Raw genomic sequence first — 17397 nt, 5'->3', positions numbered from 1 at the left:
ACAACTTGTGGGTGGCCTTGCCCCCAGGAAGCACTGGCTTGTTTTCCCACCCACCCACAGTCAAGCAGCCCACCCTAGTTCTGCTGCTTACCTCCTTCAGCTCCTGGGCCACTGAGGCCAGGCGCTCGTTCTCTGACTGCGTGTTGGCAAGCACGTTGCGCAGCTGCTTCAGCTCTGTCTGCAGCTCCAGCACCTTGCGCACATAGTACTGCTCCTTGGAAGCTGACTCCTGGATCAGACTCTCCTCCCGGCTCTCGCCGTCTGCAGCCACCTTCTTATGGTTCGTGTGGGCCTGTCCAAATGCCTGCAGGAGATGAGATGCTCTTGAGAGGGAGCCTGGAGGCAACCCTGTGGCCAGACACGTGGGGGAAGAAGGGGACACAGGAGGAGCAAGATACCTAAGGGCTACACGAGGGCTGTGAGGTTACAGAAGAGCTGGGAGTGGAGCTAATGAGGAGCCCTGGTGGGATGGGATAGAGGGACGGGCTGGAGGAACTGGGGTGAGGCAGGGATAGGAAGCCCCAGCCACCATCTCTGCCAGTGTGGCCCCCATCAGCAGATTGGCCCCACTTCGGGGCCAGGAAGGGAAGCCCCCAGAACCAGGGTGGGTCTGAGGTCTCCCTCCAGATATGGAAACCGAGACTCAGGGAAGTGCCCTTCCCCTGCCTGATCCTGATTCACTCATCCTGGGAGACACCTGTGCCTGGGGAGGCCTGGGAAGGCGGAAGCCCAAGCCTGGCACAAGTGAGGGGACAGGAGTGTGAACCAGAACACTCAGAATCAGCCAACAGGTCCCCATGTGTGTCCTAGTCAGGAGACCCTGCCCACCTGTCCAGGGCCTGAGCACAGAGATAAAAATACCAGAGGAGAGAGGACCCACCATCCGCAGACCCAGCAGGAGCTTTGGGCTGTAAGAGGCAAAGGAGCATGTGGCTGGCTCAGGGAGGAGCCCCCATGGGCAAGTACAACCAGGATTGGTGCTGGCCTGCCCAAGTCCACGCCCCAGGTCCCGGCTGGCTCGGACCTGCCATCGTGCCGTGTCCCCCCAGGTGTCACGGCCCCTAGTAAGCACTTTTGCTTCTCTTTCCCTCTCACCCGCACCATCACAGTAGCCAGGACGTGACCCACATAGGCCTGTAGTGTGTGTCCTCCCCAGGGGCTCCCTTCCCACTGGCCACCCCATGCAGACCTCTGAGGGGAGACCTTGTCTCTTTACAGGGCTCCTGGCTCACAGAAGAAAAATAAAAGAGAGGGCTCCTAAAGAGCAAAGAAAATGATGCCTTTATCTCTTGAGAGAAAGAGAAACATTTTCATTCACTTATTATTTAATATGAAGTCCAGGAATTTAGTCCAAGAAAACAACTGGGAAAACGTGCAACGCCATGTATAAGGATGTTACTGAGCAGGACTGTTTGTAATATAAAAAATCAAAATGTAGAAAGTGTCTTGTTTCTCTGTCGGCAGGGGACTGGCTAAATAAAGTAGGGTAGGGTATGGTCAGGGTAACTGCTCTCCCTCCCAAGAGTGAGTCTTGTTCATCTGCTCTCAGCCACTGACAACCTGCTCTGTGAAGACACAGGCTCCTTTTTAAATCAAGTCAGCTCAGCTCTATGATTTCTGTTGCTGTCCTCCACCTCTTCCATCCTGGTCCCAGGGAAAGACTAAAGCATAAATCTGTGTCTACATAGGACCTGCCGTATCCTGGGTGGCAGCCCCAACCCCCAGCTGCACACCAGCCCTGGGCGAACCAGAACTTGCCAGAAGTGCAGGAAGAACCCAACCCATGGGGCAGGTGTACTGGAAAGCATCAGCCAGGTCATGGGTGTCTCTCCAAACCTCCAGACAAGCCTAACGGGGTAAACAGAGCAGAACACACCCTTGAATCTCGAGCTGGAGCACCAACATCTCCTGAGGCACCATGTCATCCTCAGAGGCTATCCTGAGGTGGGATGGCTAAACACGCATGCGCGTGTACGTACACACACACACACACACACACACACACACACACACACACACACACATTCACACCTTGGCCTGAATCTTCACCTCCACCCAGCTCCCAGCCTGGGGCCCATGAGCACCCAGGCAGCTTTTCAAAGACAATGGAGCTGGAGACTTACACCTCCCTGCCAAGACAAGACACTCAGAGTCTGGATCTCCCTCCCATGTGGAAAACTAAAAACAACTGGGAAGTTTATGTGACTAAGCAATAGTTTTCAAGTCACTGAACACCAGATAGTGAGAGGCAGGGCACAGGTAAGCTCCGTGACACCCCCCACTCCTCCAGGAAGGAACTTCAGCCACCGTGCAGAAAGAAACTGAGGCCTGGCAGGACTGAGAGAAGGAGGTGGTACTGGAAGACAGTGAGTGGACAAGGCAGTGAAGGCAGTAGACCTTTGAACAGAGGGGTCCTCAGTCCTCGCAGGGGACAGTCAGTGCAAGCCTGTGAGGAAGCCACCGAAGCCAGGAAACGGCCACCCATAGGGACAGAGGCTGTAAGCAGCACTTGTTCCTACCAGCAAGAGGGAAGCCCTAACCCACAGGCAGCAGGTAGAGCCCTTGCAGGTCAGGGCAAAGTGGAGCTGGGGAAATGCTCTCTGGTCCCGACCAACAAAGCTTAAGGGCAAAACCTGAAAGGATCAAACTATATCCCAGAATAAAGCACATGAACACACACAGGAACAACCGCACCATCTCCCAACACAGTGAAACCCAGAACCTGGCACCCAATCACTGGTGGCTGGGCCTGCAAAGGGGCAGAGAAGCCAGTCCACGAGGAAAGGAGAGGACAGAGTGACACAGTGACAGAGCCGGGAGACGGGGCAGGACTGATTTCTACAGGCTCAGGAACACTGAGCCATGCCAAGCAGCAACCAAAGATAGAGGAGATGGAATTGCAAGGTGTGAGATGAAAGGGGCACTGGATGGGACTAACGGAAAACTGCACAACACAGATTAGTAAACTTGAAGAAACAGCAATAAGACTACACAAAATAAAACACATAGACAAAAAAAAGACTAAAACACCAAACACAGTGTGAGCGAGCTGTGGGATAACTGCAAGGAGCCCAACACACGGGTAGTTAAGAGTCCCTACGGGAGAGGAAGAGATGAGGATAAAAAAAAACTTCAAGAAATAATGACTGCAATTTTTCCAAATTTGATGGAAACTATAAATCCACAAATCTTAGCAGCTCATCAACCTCCAAGCACAAGAAGAAAACTGCACTAAACATATCACAGACTTGTTTAAAACCAGTGATGCAGGAAAAAAAAAAAAAAACTAAAATCAGCCAGAGGAAAAAGGACACAGTACTTATAGAGAAGGAAGCATAAGGATGACACAGGATTTCTCTGACAAGCCTGGAGACAGAGAAGCAACATCTTGAAAAAACAAAACAAAAAACTTATTAACTGTAGCTCCATACCCAGTGAGAACTGTTCAAAAATAGAGGTGAAATAAAGACTCCAGACATACAAAATCTGTAAGAATTCATCACCAGCAGATATGCATTACAAAGTGCTAAATAAAATCCTTCAGAAGAAGAAAAACAATACCAGATGGAAATCTAGATTTACAAGGAGTTAAAAGCACCAGAAATGGTGACTACGTGAGTAAATATAAAAGACTTGTTCTTCTTCTTATGTAAATCCCTTTAAAAGATAATTAAGAGATTCAATGCAATCTCTATCAAAATTCCAATGACCTTTTTTGGCAGAAATGAAAATTTATACAGAACTGAAAGGGGCCCAGTACAGCTAGAACAATATTGAAAAAAAAACACAGTGGGAGGACTCATATTAAGTTTTGAAATTCTCAAACTTAAGATTTCAAAACTTAATATAAGGCTACAGTGATCAAAACAGTGTGGTACTGGCATAAGGATAGACAATATAGACCAACAGAACAGAAGAGTCCAGAAATAAACACTCACATATGTGGTCAATTGATTTTTGAGAAGGGTGCAAAAATAATTCAGTGATGAAAGAATAGTTTTTCAACAAATGGTGCTAGGACACATGGAAATCCACATGCAAAAGAATGAAGCTGGATCTCTTCCTTACATCATATATAACAATTAACTCAAAATGGATCAGAGACCTAAATGGAAGACCTAAAACTACAACTCTCAGAAGAAAATAGGGATAAATCCTCATGACCTTGTTGGCAATGGGTTCTTCCATGTGACACCAAAAGCGTGAGTAACAAAAGAAAAAAATAGATAAATTGTACTTCATAAAAATTTAAAAATCTGTGTATTAAAGGACACTATTAAGTGAAAAAACCTATACAACAGTAGAAAATATTTTTAAATTTTGCATTTGATAAGGGTCTAGTATCCAGAGCATATAAAAAAAAGGCAATCAGCTCATAAAAAGATGCTCAACATCAGCAGACATTAGGGAAATGCAAGTCAAAACCACAATAGATAGCACCTCACACCCACTAGGATGGATATAATTGAAAAATAAAATTTAAAAAAAAAGAAAAATAACAAGTGCTGGTGAAGGTATGGAAAAACTGGAGCCCTCATACATTGCTAGTGGGAATGAAAAATGGTGCAGCTGTTCTGGAAAACAGCCTGGCAGATCCTCAGAAAGTTAAACACAGAATTACCATATGATTCTGCAATTCCACTCCTAGGTATAGACTCAAAAAAAAAAAAAGAAAATATATATCCACACTAAAACTTGTACACAAATGTTCATAACAGCCAGTAAGTGGAAACAACCCAAATGTCCAGCAATTGATGAAGGGATAAATAAAATGTGGTCTATCCATACAATAGCGTATTATTTGGTAATAAAAAGAAATGAATTACTGATACACGGTACGACATATATGAACCTTGAAAATATTCTGCTATGTGAAAAGAGCTAGTCACAAAGGGCCACATATTTTATGATTCCATTTATATGAAATGTCCAAAACAGGCAAACCTATAGAGATAGAAAGCATATCAACGGTTGCCCATGGCGGGGGCTGGAGTTGGGAGGTTGGAGTGGGTGACAGTTAAAGGGGTATCTTTTGGGGCTAATGAAAATGTGCTAAAATTGGTTGTGGTGATAGATGCACAACTTTGAATATAAAAGCCAATGAACCATACATTTTACATGAGTGAATTGTATGGTAAGTGAATTATATTAATAAATAAAGCCGTTAAAGTTGTTCAAAGAAGTTAAAGAATGAGAAAAGATAAACCACGCTAACACTTATCAAAAGAAAGCTGAGGGGCTTCCCTGGTGGCGCAGTGGTTGAGAATCTGCCTGCTAATGCAGGGGACATGGGTTCGAGCCCTGGTCTGGGAGGATCCCACATGCCACGGAGCGACTAGGCCCGTGAGCCACAACTGCTGAGCCTGCGCGTCTGGAGCCTGTGCTCCGCAACAAGAGAGGCCGCGATAGTGAGAAGCCCGCGCACTGCGATGAAGAGCGGCCCCCGCTCGCCACAACCAGAGAAAGCCCTCGCACAGAAACGAAGACCCAACACAGCAAAAATAAATTAATTAATTAATAAAAAAAAGAAAGAAAGCTGAAATGGCTCTATTAATATCAGATAAAGTCGATTTCAAAGCAAAGAATATCACCAGCAACAAAGAGGGTCATTTCATAATAATAAGGAGTCTAGGGACTTCCCTGGTGGCGCAGTGGTTAAGAATCTGCCTGCCAATGCAGGGGACACGGGTTCGATCCCTGGTCCGGGAAGACCCCACATGCCGTGGAGCAACTCAACTACTGAGCCTGCTCTCTGGAACCCGTGAGCCACAACTACCGAGCCCACGTGCTACAACTACTGAAGTCCACGCTCCTAGACCCCGTGCTCTGCAACAAGAGAAGCCACTGCAATGAGAAGCCCATGCACCGCCACAAAGAGCAGCCCCCGCTCGCCACAACTAGAGAAAGCCTGCGTGCAGCAACAAAGACCCAACACAGCCAAAAAAAGGAGTCTAAGTCACAAAGAGAACCTTACAATTCTATGAAGCAAAAACTGATAGACCTGGGCTTCCCGGGTGGCGCAGTGGTTGAGAATCTGCCTGCCAATGCAGGGGACACGGGTTCGAGCCCTGGTCTGGGAAGATCCCACATGCCGCGGAGCAACTAGGCCCGTGAGCCGCAACTACTGAGCCTGCACGTCTGGAGCCTGTGCTCCACAACAAGAGAGGCCGCAATAGTGAGAGGCCTGCGCACCGTGATGAAGAGTGGCCCCCGCTTGCCACAACTGGAGAAAGCCATCGCACAGAAATGAAGACCCAACACAGCCAGCCACACATACATACATACATACATAAATACATACATACATACATACATAAAAAGAAAGGATAACTTAAAAAAAACATCAGAGTAACTATAGAATTTAAAAAGAACTGATAGAACTGCAAGGAGAAATAGATAAATCCAAAATTATAGTTGGGAGAGTTCAACATCCAACTCCTCATATTTCTCTCAAGATTTCATAGGACAAGTAGACAGAACATCAGTAAGGACACAGAAGACATGAACAACACTATTAACTAGGTTGACCTAATTGGCATGTGTAGAATCTCCCACCCGACAGCAGCAGCACACACATTCTTTTCAATGACACATTTACCCAGACAAACCATATTCTGGGCCATTAAACATGCCCCAAAAGGATTCAGGCCATACAGAGAATTTGCTCTAACCACAGGGAATTAAATGAGAAATCAATAATGTAAAGCTCTCTAGAAAATCCTCAAATATTATATTTGGCACGTAACCAACACATGGGTCAAAGAAGAAATCAAAAGTGAAACTAGAAAGTATTTTTAACTAAATGAAAATGAAATGAATGTGATAATTTGTGGGATGTCACTATAGCAAGGACTTAGGAGGATATTTATAGCACTAAATGAGTATGTTACAGGAAAAAAAACCCAAAAAACAAAACCAAACACCAATCCAATCAATAACCTCACTTCCATCTTAAAAACTAGACCAGGTAATGGACACAAAGCTCAAGGTACAGCTAAAAGCCCTGTGGGGTTAAGCCCTTTTAACAGATGAGACGACTGAGGCTCATAAGGCTAAGAGCCTAGGCCCCAGGTGCAAAGCTCCTAAGAGCCCCACATTCACCCCAGCTCACCATGCATGCTTCGTCTTCTCCAGACAACACTCCTCCAGGCCTTAGCCCAAATGTTCTCTGGGCCTTCTACAGACCGAGGGATGAAGGCCTTCAAGTCCTGCTTGGTGGCTGCCATGTTCCTCACCTCTATGTCCCAGACACAAATTCTGTACTAAACACAGACCCTATAAACCCCACTGGGAGCATGGTTTTAAACCCTCCTTATAGACTGTGTATTACTTAGGGAGGAGCTGTTTCTTGTTTACGGCTAGTCTTTGGGCCCACATGGTATGTGATGAGAGTTCAGCCAGCCCCAGTCAGAACTGTCTCTCTTTTCAGCTGTGTGCTTGTGTATTCACTGTTTGTTGTTGCTCAACAAACACTGGATAGCAGGATGGTGGACTAGGACACATATTGTTATGCCCTGCCTAAAGCCCTCATGACCTCTTATCCTCTGGTGGTGGGAGTGTAACTGGTACAACCACTTAGGAAAACTATTATCTACTAACACTAAGCACACACCTGTTCTCTGACCCTGCGTGTTTATAGGAGCATTATTTACAAAAAACCCAGAAAGTTCCCAAGTTTTGTCAACAGAAGGAAAAATTATGATATAGTCACATGATGAAATACCACACAGAAATGAAAATGAGTGAATTACTGCTATTTAGACAACAGAGACGAATCTCATATAATATTGGGTGAAAGAAGCCAGACACAAAAGAGATATACTGTATGATTCCATTTATATATACAGTTCCAAGAATAAGTAAAACTAATCTCTGCTGGTATTAGGGCAGTGGTGACCGTTGGGTTGGGGGAGGGCCCTTGAAAGAGGCTTCTGGGGCTGGAGATGTTCTGATTCTTGATCTGGGTGCTTGTTATATGGGTGTGTTTAGCATCTGGAAGTTCACACTTATGCTTTGTGCTTTGTATGTTTTTCCTCAATGAAAAGTAAAAACAGAAACAAAAAACTAGAAGAGCACATGAAATTCAAAGAAAAAAAGGAAGTAATAATGATCAGAGTAGAAACGAATGAAATAGAAAAAATATAGATAAAATAAATTAATTCAAAAGCAAGGGCTTTGAAAAGATTAATCAAATTGATAAATCTCTAGCCAGAATAACTGGGGTGGGGGTAAGGAGCACCACAAACATTAAAAAGCATAATAAGGGAATGTCATGAGCAGCTTTATGCCAACAAACATGACAACTTAGATGAAATGGACAAATTCCTTGAAAGACAAAAACTACCAAAGCCCACTCAAGAAGAAATAGATTATCTGAATAGTCCTATATGTACTAAAGCAATTGAATGTGTAGTTAAAATCCCCAAAGAGAACATTCTGGGCTCAGATGGCTTCACTGGTGAATTCTACCAAACATTTAAGAACAACATAAATCCAACTGTACACAGATTCTTTCAGAAAACTGAAAAGCAGGGAATATTTTCCACCTAATTTTATGAGACCAGCATTACCCTGTAACCAAAACCAAAGACAGTACAAAAATCTACCAATAGGGCTTCCCTGGCGGCGCAGTGGTTGAGAGTCCGCCTGACGATGCAGGGGACACGGGTTCGTGCCCCGGTCCGGGAAGATCCCACATGCCGCGGAGCGGATGGGCCCGTGAGCCATGGCCGCTGAGCCTGCACATCCGGAGCCTGTGCTCCGCAACGGGAGAGGCCACAACAGTGAGAGGCCCACGTACCGCAAAAAACAAAAACAAAACAAAACAAAACAAAAAAAATCTACCAATATATAAAAAGGATAAGGAACCATGATCCAGAGGGGTTTATCCAAAGAATGTAGTGTTGATTAGCAATCACTAGGAAAAAAACAATGTAATTCAGTATATTAAGACAAAAAAAGAAAATCTATGGGATCATCTCAAAAGATGCAGGAAAACCTGACAAAATTCGACATTCATCCCTGATAAGCACTCTCAGCAAACAGAAGGGAGCATCCTCAACCTGATAAAGGGCATCTTCCAAACACCTGTCAGCTAATATTTAATGACGAAAAACTGAGTCTCCCTGGTTCTGTTCAACCTTGCACTGGAGTTCCCAGCCTACAGTGCAATGAAACAAGAAAAACCAAAGGCATCTAGATTGGAAAGGAGGAAGTAAAACTGTCTTTATTTACACATCACACAACAGTCTGTATAGAAAATCCAAAGAATTCTACAAAGAAGCCACTAGAACTAATAAGTGAGTTCAGCTAGGCTGCAAGACACAAGATTAATATACAAAAATCAAGCTTATTTCTATATGCTAGGATTGAACAATCAGAAAGTGAAAAAATTTTAAATGTTATTTACAATAGCATTAAAAATATTAAATGCTTATGCTTAAATCTGACAGAAGATGTGCAAGACCTCTATACATTAAAAGCTACAGAATATTGCTGAGAGAAATTTAAATCATGGAGAGATATACTTATTCATGGGCCAAAAGACTCAATATTGTTAAGATGTCAATTCTCCACAAGTGGATCTTTTAATTCATCACAATGCCAATCAAAATCCCAGTATTTGTTTTGGTAGAAATTGAACATCTCATTCTAAAATTCCTATGGAAATTCAAAGGACCTAGAACAATCAAAATGACTTTGAAAAAGAACACAAAGGAGTAGGACTAACATTAACTGATTTCAATATTATAAAGCTATAGTAATTGAGAGCATACTATTGGCATAAAGATGGACAAACAGAGGTACTGAACAGAACAAAGAATCGAGAAATAGACCCATACGTATGGCCAACTGACTTGACAAAGGTACAAAGGCAATTTGGTGAAGAAGGGATAATCTTTTAACAAATGATGATGGAATAAATGAATATCCTTATATAAAAAAATGAGCTACAATCCATACCTTACAGCATATATGAAAAGTAATTTAAAATGGATCATAGGCTCAAACATTGAAAATATAAGACTTCCAGGGGAAAACAAGATAAAATGTTGGTGACTTTGGACATGACCCACAGAAGGAGAAAACTGGTAATCTGGACTCCAAAACTACAAATTTATGCTGTTAGGCAAGTTAAGAGAATGACAAGTCATAGACTGGGAAAAAAATGTTTGCAAATCAGACATTTGATAAAGGATTTGTACCCAGAATATAAGAACTCTCAAAACTCAGTAAGAAAAATAACCCAATAAAAAATGGGCAGAAGAGGGGCTTCCCTGGTGGCACAGTGGTTGAGAGTCTGCCTGCCGATGCAGGGGACACGGGTTCGTGCCCTGGTCCGGGAAGATCCCACGTGCCGCGGAGCAGCTGGGCCTGTGAGCCATGGCCGCTGGGCCTGTGCGTCTGGAGCCTGTGCTCCACGACGGGAGAGGCCACAACAGTGAGAGGCCCACGTACTGCAAAAAAAAAAAAAAAAAGCCTGACCCTATCAAGGTTGGCATGAGGGTGGAGCAATTAGAACTCTCCTACACTGCTGATGGGGAGAGTAAAATGGTTCAACCACTTTGGCAAAGAATCTGGCAGATTCCTAAAAAGTTAAGCATACATCTGACATATGGCATAGCCATCCACTCTTAGGTATTTACCCAAGAGCAATGAAAGCATATTGTCTATACAAAGACTCATATAGGAATGTGTATATCTGTAACAGCCAAAACAAAACAAAAAACTCAAAACAATCCAATGATCATCAATAGGAAAATAGATTTTTTAAAGTGTAGGGAAAAAAAAAAAAGTGTGGAGCAGCCACACAATGGAATGCTCCTCAGCAATCAAAAAGGAATAGCTATTGATATGCACGTTAACAAAGGTACACCTAAAAATTACGCCAGACCAAAAAAAAAATCGTATGTGTTGTATGATTCCATTTATTTAAAACTAGAAAGTGCAAACAAATGTATATGTCATGGTCGCCTGGGGATGAGGAGGAAAGAAATTACAAATGGGGATGAGGAAACGTGGGGATGATGAATACCTTCATTATCTCGATCACACTGTGGACCTCATGAGTATACACCTATATGAAAACTTACCAAACTGAATACTTTAAATATATGCAATTTATTGTATTTCACTTATACTTCAATAAAGCTAAGACAAAAACCTGGATGTCTTTGAAGCATCAACCTGGAGACCTCACCCTTATGCTCACTGCCCCAGCTCACAGGACAGGAGGTTGAAGTTGGGAGAAGTGGAGACTATCTATGCCCCTGGTCACTCAGCCCACCTGTCTGAATTTCTTCTGACCAAAGCATCCTTACTCCCACCTTGCACCATCATGTGCAGGCTTGAGTCTATCTCAAAACCTGCCTCCCTATCCCAGGAAGCGCTCAGAGCAGCACCATTTACCATGTGATTGGGGTGTCCAGCTGCGGATATGCTTGTCCTCGCCTCACTGCACACTTCCCAGGCCGGTGCCTATTGGAGGGCCTCCAAAAGTTTCTGGGCAGCTCAGGGGCCCAGCTTTGGCCTCCATCCCAGGTCTGTCCACAAAATTCCCTGGCCACTCTGGGGAAGAAAGGCAACGACCTCCTGGACCACAGCGTGCCTGTTTTGACTCTGAGGCGGCGGTGGTAGTGCCTTTGTGATGTCCCCTCAGGGCTGCTCCAGCTGCGAGCCGGCTGACGCTGTTCCTGACACAGGATTGCAGCCCATACCCTGCCCACTGCTCCGAAGCTTCCCAGGTCCAGTGAGCTCAGTTGTGAGGTCACGCTGGGCCTTGCTTCAAGTACATCCACATTTATGTGGACACCTGGAGCCAGAATCAGACATGGTGGGGGAGGCTGCATGTGTCAAATGGGGAGGGGGCCAAGGGCAAGCTTCAGCCCAGGAAGGGGAGCTGCAGGGTTCCAGGGGTAAGATTTCAAAGCCAAATGTGGTGGGAAGAGGGGCCAAAGCCCGGGGAACGGTGTGAGCACATGCCAGGCAGGAGATCCCAGGCTCTCTGGGAAGTATCAGGAGCCACTTTCTGAGAATGGAGGAGTTGAGAGTCTCAGAGACCACAGGGACAGCCTGGGCAGGAAGACCCAAGTGGGGAGCAGAGGGGCTGGGTGGGGATGGGAGTCAGGCCTGGAGGCTTCCCCAAGTAACTTAGCATGCTGCCTAGTTTCTGTGGAGTGGCAACAGTGGTGAGGGCTCAGAGACCAGGGCACTTGCACACCTTGGTAAACGAGACCGGTACCACCCTGACCCTCCCTCCCTCAAGCCTGAAGTCTCACTGCGGGAGCCCTTAGAGACAAGAGAGGATGAGTTCCTGTCACGAAGTTCAGGCTCTGGGTGGCCCCACCTTGCTGTCCAGTGCAGCCACCAATCTCGGTGTGTTGGCAGTGAGGCATCGAGGGCCGCATGGTCCAGAGCACAGGGCACCCAGAGAGCAGGACACAGAGGGGATGGAGTGAGTGTAGGGAGGGTGACAACTAGTGGACCATCAACTGTTTATGAGGGTGGGGTCTTGGCAGGGAGCAGACTCCCATGAGGACATTCATGCAACAAACCAAACCTCTGCTTCCACCAAGGGCTGGGACCCACCAGTAGACAAACAGCCCCCCTCCTGCCTCTTCCACCTGATGAGAAGAATGGAGGTCAGCACACTGTGGCCCATGTCTGGTCCAAGCCTCATTCTACAGTTAAAGTTGTACTGGAGCACAGCTAAATGGGAAAGCTGAAGCAGGCTAGCATGACGCTGGGGCTTCTGCCTTCAGTCCATGGGTGTGAGGCCCACATGGCCCACACGGGGGTCAGCGACTGGACAGGGACCAAGAGCCTGGTGTCCACAGGGAGTCTGTGGACTTTCCAGGTAAAAGGCCCCATCCGCCTCTCCCTAACTTGCCTGGATCAGGGCACAGACCTCAGGACCCCTCGGACACAGAAGGTCCCTCCAGAGAAGCCCCGGCTGCCACACAGGCTCTCTGGGTGGGGCATCCAGGGCAGACACAAGGACAGGAGGGAGGGAACAGGGAGTCAAACAGGAAGAGAGCTGAAACAGCTCCATACTCTCAGCACCAAAATCTGTATTAGTCAGGGATGCCCAGAGAAATGAAAGCAAGAGAATATATGTAGATATACATAAGAGGAGACTTATTATAGGAGTTGGCTTAGGCAGTTACGGAGGCTGAGAAGTCACACAATCTACTGTTTGCAAGTTGTAGACCTGTGGCGTAATCAGTCTGAGTACAAAGCCCAGAGAACTAGCAGCATCGGTGCCTGAGGGCAGAAGGTGGACATCTTAGCTCAAGCAGAGAGTGAACTGACCTTTCCTCCACATTCTGTTCCAATCAGTCCCCCAATGGATTGGATGATGCCTGCCCACACTTGAGGAGGCATCTACTGAATCAATGCTAATCTCTTCCAGAAACATGTTCACAGACACATCCAGAAATGATGTTTCACCAGCTATCTGGGCATCCCTTAGTCCAACCAAGTTGACACACAAAATTAACCGTCACACAGGCATGGGGTGTGTTGCAAGGACCCTCAACTCTGATGCTGTGGTGTGAAAGCAGCCGTAGACAACAGAGGCAAAAATGAGTAAAATGTTATTTACAAGACCAGACTGAAAGCCAAATATGGCCCTCAGGCAGCAGTTTGCTGACCCCTAGTCTGGGCCAGCACCTCGTCATCACCTGGCATCCACTTTCTGTGGCTCACTATAGAAAAACTATTAAGTGTATGTTGAAGGGGCCCATCCCTAAGCCAGGTGCAGAGGAGAAAATGTGCATCGGATCAGTGCCTGGAAGGATGAGGGGTGCTGCAGGTGCAGGGGTGGCCATGACGAAAGCCCAGGGCAGGACAAGGTGGGCTAGGAGGAGAGCTGGGTCCTTATGCCATGCCTCTGAGCCCTGAACAAGAAGGCCCCTTCCTCCTCGGCCATGGCAGACCCTAGCACTCACTGGGCAGGAAAGAAGGTATGAGTACTGTGGCATCTGCTGCCTTTGCTCCATCCTGGCTGTGAGTCTGGACAAGTCCCTCCCCTCGCTGAGCCCAACTGTAAACTGGGCTGTGTGTAGAATGTCCAGTCCCAAGCCAGCTGATGGGCCCTGAGCCCCAGGTGAAATAAGCCCCATTGAGCCCACTTATGAAGACTGCCAGGGCTTGAAGAGTGACCCTGGGTGAGAGTCTGCTCTGCAGTGTCCTCACTGCCCACTCCCCTTCCCATCAAGAGAACAATGTGAGCATTTCTGCAATGAGCACGGGTTACCAGTCCTAGCTCAAAGAGGTTGATCCTTAGTCTCTGACACACCTACAAGGGGCCAGAAACAAGTCTGCATGAGGGGACTGAGCACAAGCCTGGCTCCTGACCCTAGCAGGGCAGAAGCAGCAGTGGGAACCAGGCTGCAAACAGGGCTGCTCTGGAGGACCTTTCTTCCTGACCCAGTCTGGCCATCTTGTTAGCAGAGAGGGTAGGGGGTCCCTGGAGAAAGAATCAGGCATGGCTTTCTTGACGTAAGAGAAGCCATTTTTGGCCACAGACATTTTGTGATCTAAGCCTGGTCACAGCGCTTGTCCTTGAGCAGGTCTCAGTAATTATCTTAAAGGAAGAAAAGAATGCGGGAACAAATTATTCCCTATTATCAAGTAAGAGAAGTAATAATAACAAAGATAATATATATTTGTAAAGACTCCCAGTTCTGTTTCAATGGTAAAGATTGGCCTGAAGTGCTCAACCAACAGATCAAATGGAACCTAAGGGATGATGATATGGACCTTTTCTGACCCTTGTGACTTCCAACTAATGCTTGGACTCTATCGATCTGTGCCCCAATTCTATGCTGATTTCTCCTTTGCTCTGGTCCCTTTATGAATATGCATACACTGCCCAACCTTTATGAATATGCATGTGATATTATCTTAAAATTTCCCCAATTTTAAAAAAAAATAAATTTATTTATTTTTGTTTACGATTTTTGCCTGTGTTGGGTCCTCGTTGCTGCGTGCAGGCTTTCTCTAGTTGCGGCGAGCGGGGCCTACTCTTCGTTTGCAGTGTGCGGGCTTCTCACTGCGGTGGCTTCTCTTGTTGCAGAGCACGGGCTCTAGAGCGCACGGGCTTCAGGAGATGCGGCGCATGGGCTCAGTAGTCGTGGCTCACGAGCTCTAGAGCGCAAGTTCAGTAGTTGTGGTATACGGGCTTAGCTGCTCCGCAGCATGTGGGATCTTCCCGGACCAGGGCTCGAACCTGTGTCCCCTGCATTGGCAAGCAGATTCTTAACCACTGCGCCACCAGGGAAGCCCAAAACTTCCTCAATTTTTGAGGGAATTTTATGATTGTTGAATTCTCTATATTTGTTCAATACAGTGTAACATCACTTAGGAATCGAACTTCTTTTCTGTGCAGCATAATCTCACAATGCATATGGCAAAGTGTCATTTTGACGGAGCTCTTCATTTCCCCATATTGTCCAGCAGAGGGCGCCTTATGTGGAAGGCAGCCTTGATCGTTTTTTGATGATTATTATGGACTGAAACACATTATTCAGAAATGTGGTAGATTTATCTTCAAAAATTATAAGGCTCTTTAGAGGATAGTTATATGCATGTGTACTTTTAAACTGTATTGTAATTCACACATAATTTGTTCCACACAGGAACGCCTACACTGAGAATCATTACACTTTTTCAGGTCAACATTCTTTAAAAATTATCTTAGCTTGGGCTTCCCTGGTGGCGCAGTGGTTGAGAGTCCGCCTGCCGATGCAGGGGACATGGGTTCATGCCCCGGTCCGGGAAGATCCCACATGCCGCGGAGCGGCTAGGCCCATGAGCCATGACCACTGAGCCTGCGCGTCCGGAGCCTGTGCTCCTTAACAGGAGAGGCCACAACAGTGAGAGGCCCATGTACCACAAAAAAAAAAAAACTTAGATTGCTTTACATTATTAACTAGTTAATTATTATTGCAAATAACCTTATATTCTCTTTCTTAAAGGTATGAAGTGAGCAGATACTGGCCAAATAGTTTATACACATAGGTATTTTGCTATGTCTGTATCAATTAATATAGAAACCATAAAATACACCCATTTTAAAATCATATCTTATAAACCTTTAGAAATAAATGTAACATAAAAAATAATTTACTCCTGTGCCTACCTTCTTTATAGGTAAGAAGACAGACCACATTTACATTTTCTTTGCCCTTTTTCTTTAAAACTGTATCTATATTATATTGCCTGCAGAATTACATTTCCTCTTGCCTCTTTTCACTGACAAATCTGATAGGGGTTCTGCCACACTATCCAGCTCAGAAATATTCTTGAGTAATAAAGTGAAAATAATATTGAATAAGAAAAGAAAAAAACAAAAAACTTCCCCAATTTTGATGTTCAGGGAGACACTGCTTTGGGAAAGATCCCTGGTACTCTCCTTACTTGCTGCCAAGTAATAAACCCTTCCTTCTCCTGCTCTTTGGCTTGGTCGTGTCTTTTGGCTTGATATCCACCAAGAGGTGAACCAGTTTTTCGGGTGATGATCTGATACAGCAGGCACAATACATGTCAAACGAGGAGAACCGGACTAATAAGCATTTCCAGGAGTTAAGGCGTGATTCCAGGAAGCAGTTTTCACAATGAAGCTTGGGATTTGGGATTCTCAACTTCCTTGTTGGAATTCCTGGGCTTACCCAGCCCTATCCACTCACAGCAGTTCCCACCTCTTCCTGAAGGGCTACCAAGCAGGGTGTGGGCATCCCGGAAATTCCCGACTTCTGTTAGCTGCCCATCCAAGCCCCTCTGTTGGGTTTCCTTCCTAATCCTGTTCCTGGGACCAGGGGCTGGGTATGGTCATTATGTACCCACCCCACATCATCTTCCTGTGCAGGCTTATAGGAAACCCCACCGGCTAGCTTCACAAGGACCTTTCCAGGTAGCATTCAGTTTGCCTTTAGCAAGAGCATGCTTACTGAGTGTCTGGCCTCAGGTGGGTGCCAGTGGTACCAGGAGAGCCAACACTGTCAGGCCCTCAGGACCCAATTCTATCCCAGCTGGGCCTCCAAAGCCTGGCATCCTGGGGAACCACTTGAATGGACAGAAACACCGCCCACCCTCAGCTCACGAATGGTCTTGATTACTATAACCAGTCAGCACCACAGCCTCTCTCTATCCCCCAACCAGAGTGAGAAGTCCCTAAAGTGTCCCTCACTTCTTTTCTGGTTCTAAGTGGTGTCCCTACCAGAACCTCACCCTGGGAAGCAGCTCCTCAGAGCAAATGTGTGCTGAGAACCCCAAGGTGCAGGGCACCAGCCTGGGGCAGAGCTGGGCCACATGGCAGCTGGTGCTCAGGGAGGGAGGACTCCCTCCAGTCATCACTCCACATGGTCACCATCTGCTGGCACACTTGTGCCTACT

The 17397-nt window shown here is 46.1% G+C and overlaps 1 protein-coding gene across 3 annotated transcripts in view; it reads right to left on the bottom strand.

Moving 5' to 3' along the window:
• Positions 1-17397, bottom strand: part of BICD2 (BICD cargo adaptor 2) — a 53721-nt gene that overhangs the window by 14938 nt on the left and 21386 nt on the right. For all 3 annotated transcript variants that reach the window (XM_060015039.1, XM_060015041.1, XM_060015040.1), the window contains exon 2: positions 92-304. In XM_060015039.1, the coding sequence (XP_059871022.1) occupies positions 92-304 (213 nt within the window). The remainder of the gene's footprint in view (positions 1-91; positions 305-17397) is intronic.

This window comes from Delphinus delphis, chromosome 6 (genome assembly GCF_949987515.2).
Source record: "Delphinus delphis chromosome 6, mDelDel1.2, whole genome shotgun sequence".
In the NCBI taxonomy this organism is placed as follows: domain Eukaryota; kingdom Metazoa; phylum Chordata; class Mammalia; order Artiodactyla; family Delphinidae; genus Delphinus; species Delphinus delphis.
Note: the sequence above shows the minus strand (reverse complement) of the source record. Positions and strands in the feature narration are given on the sequence as shown.